The sequence below is a fragment of the Leguminivora glycinivorella genome, chromosome 15 (genome assembly GCF_023078275.1).
Source record: "Leguminivora glycinivorella isolate SPB_JAAS2020 chromosome 15, LegGlyc_1.1, whole genome shotgun sequence".
NCBI lineage: Eukaryota > Metazoa > Arthropoda > Insecta > Lepidoptera > Tortricidae > Leguminivora > Leguminivora glycinivorella.
In genome coordinates, this window is record NC_062985.1 from 16,095,514 (window position 1) to 16,105,526 (window position 10,013).

At 40.4% G+C, this 10,013-nt stretch overlaps 1 protein-coding gene across 1 annotated transcript; it reads right to left on the bottom strand.

Moving 5' to 3' along the window:
* Nucleotides 1–7,824: 7,824 nt before the first annotated feature.
* LOC125234221 lies at nucleotides 7,825–9,684 on the bottom strand. Its single transcript, XM_048140430.1, has one exon. The coding sequence runs from the start codon at nucleotides 9,682–9,684 to the stop codon at nucleotides 7,825–7,827; it is 1,860 nt and encodes a 619-aa protein (XP_047996387.1).
* Nucleotides 9,685–10,013: the final 329 nt, after the last annotated feature.

The window sequence follows — 10,013 nt, forward strand, 5'->3', positions numbered from 1 at the left end:
ATGGAGGTTACTGGAAAAGTCGAGAAATTCGATGGAACAAATTTTAAGCAGTGGAAGTTACAAATTATGTGCGCATTACGAGCGAAAGGTTTAAATATAAAGGAAGCTAAAACGGAATCGAATGCCACACAATGGAATAAAGATGATGGAATGGCGATGTTCATCATGACATCGGCCATGCATCTCAATCAAATTACGCTTATTGAAAATTGTGAGACTGCGTTAGAAATATTGAATAAGCTCGAATCTATTTATGAACAAAAGTCTGAGCTTACTAAGATGATGATTCACGAGAGATTCTATCAATACAAGATGAGTCCAACGGATAGCATAGCTCAACATATAGCTAAAGTTGAATCCTTGGCTAAACAACTTAAAGAAAGCGGCGAGAGTATCAGTGATACCGCCATTATGACGAAGATATTGAGTACTCTTCCACCTAAATTCAGATCCTTACGTCAGGCGTGGATGTCATTAGATACTAAGAGCCAAACTATTGTCAACTTGACTGCTCGTTTACTGGATGAAGAGGCGAGTCTAAGTGTGGAAGATGAAAATGAAACCGCCTTGTGTGTTTCTAAACAGGTGAAGAAGAAAGTGTTCACTACCACTAAGCCCGGCCCTTCTTCAAGTAAGAAAAATTCAAAAGAGAATAAGGAACATCAAGGACATCGCTATCCTTGTTACAACTGTGGTGTTCGTGGCCATTATGCGAGAGAATGTCGGGCTCCGAAGAAAAGTCAAGGGAAAAGTGACATGTTAGCTTTCAATGTTACACACTGTGAGTGGAAAGAACCCAAGGAAGATGACAGATGGATATTGGATAGTGGCGCCTCTGGACATATTTCATTTAAAAAGGAATATTTTACAGAAATTCACGAGTACAGAGGTTCACCATTGAAATTGGGCAATGAGGAAATTTTAGATGTTGCCGGACAAGGAGACATTTTGTTAAATAAATGGGTCGATGGTCAGTGGGAAACCAGTGTTTTGAAAGACGTTTTATATGTCCCTAATTTAAACAGAAATATAATCTCTGAAGGAGTGATAACAAGACATGGCTATGAAATTGTTAAAAAAGGCTCTGACGCGTTTATCTATCTGGACAATAAAAAAGTTATGTGTGCATCTTTAAGAAGAAATAACTTATATGAAGCGAAAGTGAAAACTGTATTGAATCAGTGCAATTTAGTACAAAAATCAGACTTGCGTACGTGGCATGAGAGGTTATGACACATGGACATTAAAGAAATTCAGAAAATGTGCAATAATAATGTGATAAATGGTGTGGAACTAACTGACTGTGACAGTTTTGTGTGTGAGGGTTGTGCCTATGGAAAACAAGCTCGGAGACCATTCTAGAAGTCCAGCAGAGGTCCATTGCAGCCAGGTGACATGGTTTATAGTGACCTTTGTGGCCCCATGAGCGTGCCCTCAGTACAAGGTATGAAATATTTCATATTATTTAAAGATGCTGCTACTGCTTATAGACATGTGTTCTTTCCTAAGAACAAATAAAGTGCTGTCTATGACAGCTATTACTTTCAGCCAATAAGTTTAAACAGCACGGAAGCTGGAAGCTGTCACCACCATGAAAGCCTGATACCTGGTGTGAAGCGGAAAATCTGATATTACCGTGTGGAAACAGTGAGTTTAAGTACAGTAAGCTTAAATGCGGTTGATACAGTCTCGCTACTGGACTTCTGCGTGACAACTCCGGCTGCTGACTGGTCTGCGCTTCCACGTCTTGTCAGCGAGCGGAATGGGCAGGAAATTAAGAGGCGGGAATTTCAGTTCCACAGAAATATTGTTTTCAGCTTGAGGAAAAATGTTTTTGTATTTAAAATGTATAAGAATATCGCAAATCTACGACTATGGGGACTTCGTATATGGAATGAGATGGTCTAAATTATGACTGTTCAGTTGTTGAGGTATATTCTTCGCACGTATTCTATAGTGCTTAACTTGAAGATTCGTATATCCAAACACAAATTATTGTTCAACTCACTCACAAGATTGAAACTGCCACAGTGCCCACAGTGAAGAAAAATACTACTAATAAAGTTTCTTAACTGGATCTAGGTTAGACGTTAGAAAATAGCTTTCATACTCTGTGGCGCTGAATGACTGAAGAGCACCTTAGGCAATTTGTGAGTCTGCAAGTTGCTTGTGATATTGTACATCGTCTTCTTGACTCTTTTTGACGTTTGTTTATCTTCGCACGACAAAAGTTAACGATAAAGCTTTGTAAGACTGTTGAACAATTTTTTACATTGTTCGTTTTGTAAAGATGCCAAGAAAGCATGATTAAAGAACATACACACAAAAAAACAAAGGCTCGACATTTTATAACGTATTTTTATACTTGGCGTTTTCTTAAAAATGGAAAAACATCGAGTTGTTAGTACAAAATCATCTGATGGAGTAGTTACTATCGAATTTGAGTGATAAAAAAAACCAAAAGAACTGTAATATATGCACAAATAAATTTTATCTTTTCTAGTTTACACTATTGTGTGTACTCGACAGTTTCCCTTTTCATTTTCTAACTGTATAGCGCAAGGAAGGTAATGATGATGAAATTCATGATGAATATAATTATGATCTATCTGTCATTCGTCTTTAAACTGAAAAGTAGATTTTTTGACGGTAACAAGTTCCAACATTATTCAAACTAATAAACAGCTTTAAAATGTTAATTTTCAATTTAGAAACATCTCGCAAAATAAAATTACCATACTTTGTAACTTCGCGTCAGCAATTCCGCAAGTAGGACACAAATTTATCCCTTGAGCCTGCTGTATATCATTTTTGCAAAATTATAATCCGGTTTGTGCTCGGTTATACTGAAATTTTAATTTAAAGCTGTTGCCTGAAATGTACGGCGTGTCAGCAGTGTCAGCACTGAACGTACAGAGGTTAACTGTTTGACTTAATGCATAAGACTTTTTATACACTGAGTATAAAATTATATTATCAAGGGTAAAAAATAAACTGTGAATACTGTAGTAAGCCCAAACACTTTTCGATCTTTTACTATAGGGTCGAGACCCGAAGTGTGAAAAAAAACTCAGCTAAGGTGCAGCGGGCCAAATCTCGACTGGGAGACAATTGTAACTGATCCATTTTTTCCATTACATACTATGATGGTGAGTTCTACATGTATCCACTGAACACGCCTACTATATATAACCGGTGGACACTCTATTTCATAATGAAAATATTGTAAAACATGGAAAAAATGGATCAGTTACATTTGCCCCAGTTTAGATTTGCCCCGCTGTACCTTATAGAAAATTTCATATTTTAAGTAAGTAATATGTATGGGTAGTGGAATGTAAATAATTAACAGTTTTCCTCTTAAACGATAAACATGTCTTTTTAAAATTTGATACTTAGGTACTTAGATATTGAAAAGCAATTTTAAGTAGGTACAACGACGAGCAAAGCGAGGCATATTATTGCACCATTACAAGGCGCTCCATCACCGTCTATCGGAGAATGAGTGATGTTCGTTCATCACCGCATTTCTTAGAGATACAAAGTTTAATCCGTTACTTTTTTGTATCAATAAAATCACCATAATGGTAATGTTGTTGTTGAATGTGCTAAGGCACCCCATAAGACCCTTCCACGCCTTTCTATTATTGGCTTCGTTCCAGCTCGTTCTCTGCGCTCCGCCTGCAGGTGTGCACGGGGCGTTTGCGGGATCGCTTTCCTCCTCGAGGCCGCCACTTAAGCGCGATACCAGTATCTGTTGGTAGCTCCTCTTCGAAGGGTATGACTGATCCATCTCCATTTCAGCAGTGCCACTTCCTGGGCGTACGGAGGTTGTCGGCACTTACTCCACAAACTTCGGCCAGAAGATACGGAGGATTGACCGTAGGGACTTATTGACAAACACTTGTAGTTTGCAGCTACACGGCAGCACCCGGCAGCTAAATTACCGTTGTGTGACACACACAATAGCTGCCGTTAATATCCGAACACAATTACTATGGCTAACCAACTACGGCATAGTTCGTCGTCTGCACAAACATTTTCAGTGTGGCGTATGAGTTGCGGTTTTCTCTGCTTCATTTAACTACGTTACCACTAGACTGATTCTGAATTAACTAAAGTATACCGTTTTCATCTTGTTATGATACGACTTCGTGTAGTTTCATCGGGATTTCTAATAAGGCTGTTGACTGAACTGAGGGCGCGTCGAGAGATAATCTGGACCGTTGATTATGTACAGTTTCACCATATCAACTAGTACAAACTCCCCGATTCTTCAAAAAATTATGATAATGTCATATCAATCGAATGCATTTTTTCGAAGGATTTCATTTTTACGGAGTTTAGCCGTCGCGTGAACTCCTATATGCCTGAAGTGTGTCACAGCATTCTAACGTGAGTACAACCGTAGATTCATTAATTATTTGAATTCATTTTTGTTGTAGTTTTCTTATGTTAGCTCGTAGAATCGAATTTCTTTTAAATGATAAAATATTTAATGACGTTCATATGGATTTAGAAATTTCTTTATTTACATGAACATATTTACATAATTATATAAGAAACTAAGACTAAACTTAAGAATGGATTTAGTTTTCATATATTCTTACAGTTGTTGCAATATTATTTACCTTGAACTAGTGCGGTAAACATTTTGTTTAAAACACGTGCCTTGCCCGCAACGCCCCGGATTATTTTTCTATATTTATATGCTTTTTTGTGTCATGAAAATGTTTCGCATTATTGCCAAGAATCTATATAAATCTATCAATGTATAGTTCAATAAAGTCACTCACAGGTCGAAAGCGATTAATTTACATTATTTTACCTTTTTTTTTTTTTCAACGTTTCGGCCAGGTGGTTTCGGATGTTTGGCAAAAAGAAAAAAGCTAAAATAATGTTAATTAATCGCGTTCGACCTGTGTGTGACTTTGAATATGTGTACAGAGCGCGAGAATACTTAAAGTGTTATAGTGCAATAAAATCATTGGTGGAGTATAGTGCAATAAATGGATTGTTTTTGGCGTATCTAATTAAAATAAAAACAAAACAAATTGCGAAGTCTGAATCAGTCTGACTACTGTTAATTATTCTGTATAATTGTATATGGATCAGAAATAGCGTGATAAGAGAGAAGTGTAGAGTGGATGTAGATGTGGTGACAAAGATTGAGATGGGTATGTTAAGGTGGTTCGGGCATGTAGAGAGGATGGATGAGAGGAGAGTAACGAAGAAAGTATATGAAAAAAGAGTGGAAGGGTCAGTTGGAAGTGGAAGACCTAGGCGAACTTTTCTTGTTCAAATCGGGGAAATATTGCAAAAAGGCCAGGTCAGAAGTACTCGAAACCGACGAGTGTGTATGAGAAACGTTATGAAAGTGTGTGAAGCGAAAGTGATTTGTCAGGATCGTAGGAAATGAAAAATCCGTGATCTCTGCCTACCCCTCTGGGAAACAGGCGTGATTGTATGTATGTATGTATGATTCAGTAAATATAATGAAGGATTGGCCACACTGCTGATCAAAGAGTCAAATGAGAGGATGAATTGAGAGCTGACATATATTATAAGTATTGGGTTGGTAAGAAAGTAATGAGCGATCGATTGAATTCCACATAAAATTTTTGAGAGAGTTCTAGAATCTTCTATGGTCGAAAGTATATAAAGGGCGAGTCGCACAGTTTCTCGTCAGTCATTCACTAGCTGTCGCCGAGCTAATATAAGGAAGAAAATGGACGAATTAAAAGTGCATGTAAGGCATTGCTTACTATATGAATTTCAGTCTGGCCATTCAGCCGTCGAAGCAGTGCGTAATATATGTCAGCGTGTTGCTCCTGAAGTTGTGTCTGAGGCCACGGCAAAACGATTGTTCCAGCGGTTTCGTAGTGGCGACTTTTCATTATTAGATCAACCTAAGTCTGGTCGACCGGTGAAGATTGATGTAGCCAAATTAAAAACCTTAATTGAAGGAGATCCGAGGCTAACGAGTCGTACTCTTGCTACCGAGTTAGGCTGCTCTCATGTCACCATAGAAACTCATTTACACGAGTTGGGAAAAAACTACAAATACAGTGTTTGGATACCGCACGAACTTGATAGAGATCAACTAAACCGCCTTGCCGATATTTGCATACAACTTCTGTCTTTTCGCCGCACATTCAACTGGTTGGACCATCTTATCACTGGAGATGAAAAATGGGTCTTATATATAAATCACACACGCAAACGTCAGTGGCTAGCTCCAAACGAAAAAGGAATAGAGGCACCAAAAACAGAGCCTCACCCGAAAAAAGTTATGCTGTCCGTTTGGTGGGATATTCATGGTATTATTCACTGGGAACTCCTACCAAGTGGAATGACTGTTACCGCATCAGTATACTGTAATCAGCTTGAAAATTTAAACCAAAAAATCTGTCAGAATCGTCCACAGCATGCTAAAGTTTTTTTCTTACACGACAATGCTCGCCCACACATTGCAAAAGTGACTCGGCTAAAGCTATTGGAGCTAGGTTGGAAAGTGATACCTCATCCACCGTACTCTCCAGACTTGGCACCTACGGATTACGCATTGTTCAGATCGCTAAGCAATGCCTTGAATGAAAAAAAGTTCGATGATCAAGCCCATCTACGACAGTACATAGCTGAGTTTTTTGAATCTAAACCTAAGAACTTCTTCGCCGATGCTATTCATTCTTTACCAGAACGATGAAGACAAGTAGTAGATAACGAAGGCCATTATATTTTTGATAAATGATTAAAATAATAAATTAAATAAAAATTACAATATCGGTTATGATTCGCTCATTACTTTCTTACCAACCCAATAACTTTTAGTTTGGGCGGCACGTGACATAACATTATCAGACACCGATTTTTAAATAAGTTGTTACACTCTTCTGATTATTAAGAAATAAGAAATAATATAATTCAAATCAAAATTTATGGAATTCAGACGTCCCAAATAACTTATTTAATAAATTCCAGTGAAAGGAATTTTCATAGAAACGAAATTGCGAATAAATTAATATTCTTTTGGAAAAAAATATATCCTTACTAATATAAATGGGAAAGTGTGTGTGTCTGTTTGTTTGTCCGTCTTTCACGGCAAAACGGAGCGACGAATTGACGTGATTTTTTAAGTGGAGGTAGTTGAAGGGATGGAGAATGACATAGGCTACTTTTTGTCTCTTTCTGACCCCCACTTTTCTGAAATGGGAGGTGGAAGTTTATATGGAGCATTCCGCAATTTTCGAACTTAGCTCGAGCGAAGACGCGGGCGAAAGCTAGTATTTACATAAAATTCCAATCAAGATTTCAGAGAAACGTTATTACAAAATTTATAACTGATTGTCGCGTTTTATTTCTTTATAAATGAAATTTATGTATAAATGAATAGTACATTACATCAGAGGCCGGGAAAATGAGGATTTCCGGCCAAGTGGGTATATACGGCCGAGCGAGCGTGCAAGCGAGGCCGGATAGGGATACGAGGCCGGGAATCCGTTTTCACGCCGAGGCATGTATAGTGCTTTTCTCAAACATACAATGAAATAAAAAAAAAAATGCTCTAAAGGACAATATTTTATAAAAAAAGATACTTTGCAGGCCTAGTCCTAAAAATAATATGAAATCCCTTTACAGTCCTCTCGAGTTGTTGCGCCCAAAAAGCGATACTTCCCAGCCCATTTTAAGGAACGTAAAGACAATATTTCATGTATTATTTTGAATCCTGTAATAACAACTTTTATTTATTAACTTGCGTACAATTATAAAATAATAAAAAAAAAAACAATTATTACTACATATATAAAAAAAAAGGTACGATACCTAAAGGAACCCGTTCCGGGCCATGCCGGGTCCAAAGGTCCCCATCACGCTAGCAGCGTTACCCCGCTGTATGGCGATGGAGACCTGTTGGACAAGCCATGACTCGGAACGGGGATCTTTTGTTTTCTCCCTGAGGCGCTTTCCGATCTCTCGGAAGAGTTCACGCGCCTCCCTTCCCCAGGGCCCGGCTGTCTCAACCGCGAAGGGCACGAAGTCATAAGTGGCTTCCAAGGCAGAGTACTTCAGGCGTTTGTTTTTGGCGGCAGTCTCTGCTGCTGAGCCTGCCGTCTTAACTGTGTGTCTGATATGGGATGCAGCAAATGTACTCACACACGTTGCATCCCATATAAGACACCGCCCTCTCTGCCAAGGAACCAGCGTCAGCCCGTCGGGACGTTTGCCATCGGTTCGAGACAAACCTGGCGGTTCCAGGAGGCACGGAACACTTACCGAGAGCATCGCACGACGAATTATTTCGTTTATCGAGTGGTGCCTGGGGAAACGACCGGCGCAACGTAGGCAGCTGAGTCCGTGGTGGCCGTTCTCCTCAACTGACGCCCCACAAATGCATCGGTGAACATTGCACACCTTGCTCCCTAGCCTTAAGGCCACTGCGATTCTTAGGGAATCGTTGTCCAGCAGTGTCCCCAGTTGAGGAGAAGGCAAGGCATGCAGCCACGCACCCGACTCAGGCTGGGAAATCGCCTTGAGTCGCGCTAGATCGTATCCCGAGGCACCAGCCTGTAGGTTAGTTTGACGGAGCCTGCACAGGATATCGTCCCAGCCCCTCTGAACAGCCGGGTTTTCCGGCCGGTCGTTGGAAGGGCATAATGTGGCCCATTTGGCTAAAGCATCGGATGCGAATGGTATACAGGTGTCGGTGCTATCTATAGCTAGTATACGTGAGACGAGATTAGCTGAACCGAATGCTGAAGCCAAAAAGGCCACCAGGCCGATATCCTGGACTCGACGAACACCTAGACCACCGTAACGCACGGGTAAACTTGCCTGAAGCCACTGATCTCCGCTCAAGCTTACGTTCAGCACTGATTCCAGGATGAGTTTTAGAGTGTCGTCGTAGTGTTGTAGGTCTTGTATATATAGCCAGGTTGGGGATGTTCGAAGGGTGTAGGTAGTGCGAGGTACTGAGAAACAGTTCCGCAGAAGAATGAGAGAGACGTGTCTCGACAGGTGATTCAGATGCTCACGTACCCCCGCGAGTGCCTGCCTTTTACTTTGTAATACAGAGCTGACACCCTCGGAAAATATGGGAGCACCTAAGAGTTGGAAAGAGGATTTATCAATCTGTCTCAATCCCGGCAGAACTGTTTCCAGATTGGTGAGTGTTTCGGGAGTTACATTACCGCAGGCGAACAATTCACATTTTGTAGAATTTATTTCTAATCCTATTGTTTTTAAGGCCGGTAATAGAGTTTTTAAGTTTTCAATTACAACTTCTGGGCTGCCCCCGATGACACCATCATCAAGGTACCATACGTTCAATGGCGCGCTTACTGCGGAAATAATTTTGTGTATGGCCAAACAGAATAAAAGAGGTCCTAAGGGGTCGCCTTGTTGAGCGCCGACTTGTGACTGGATGAGGTTACCCGAGTAGAAGAGATTACTCGGCAAGGCGTAGCATTGGTAGATAAAGGGATAAAGGAGTGGAATTTGATCTAGGACTTCATTCAGAATTGTGTCTCTCTCTACACTGTTAAATGCGTTTTTTATATCTATCTTGATGATGATGTCATGAGAACTATTATGTTCTGTTGCGAAGTGGCGCGTGGCATGTATTGCCGCTTCGCAACCCAGAATTGTGCCGAACCCCAACTGTCGGGGCTGCAAGAAGCAAGCCATGCTTTCTCTGACTGCTCGACAACACAGTTTAGCCGTGAGGCGTCGAAAAATACTACCAACCGCAATTGGCCTGATTCCGCCGTCTTTTTTAGATAGGGCACAAAGGGAGGCCCCATAAAGAAATGGTCTTACTTCCAGGTTTAGCATACCTTTCAGTAAGAAATTGCATAATTTGGCTAGGGAATCCAACAAACGGGGACCGTTGTTACCTGCGGCAGGTGAAATCAGTTCTTTGAGATGCTGGGGTCGCAACCCATCGAGACCAGAGGCAGACCCATTATAGATAGATGCGGTTGCCGCGGCTACGTTTGAAGGCGTTACGGTCAGAA

Coding starts and splice junctions, on each gene's coding strand:
- LOC125234221 (XM_048140430.1), bottom strand. CDS start 9,684: ATGGCTTGCTTCTTGCAGCCCCGACAGTTGGGGTTCGGCACAATTCTG.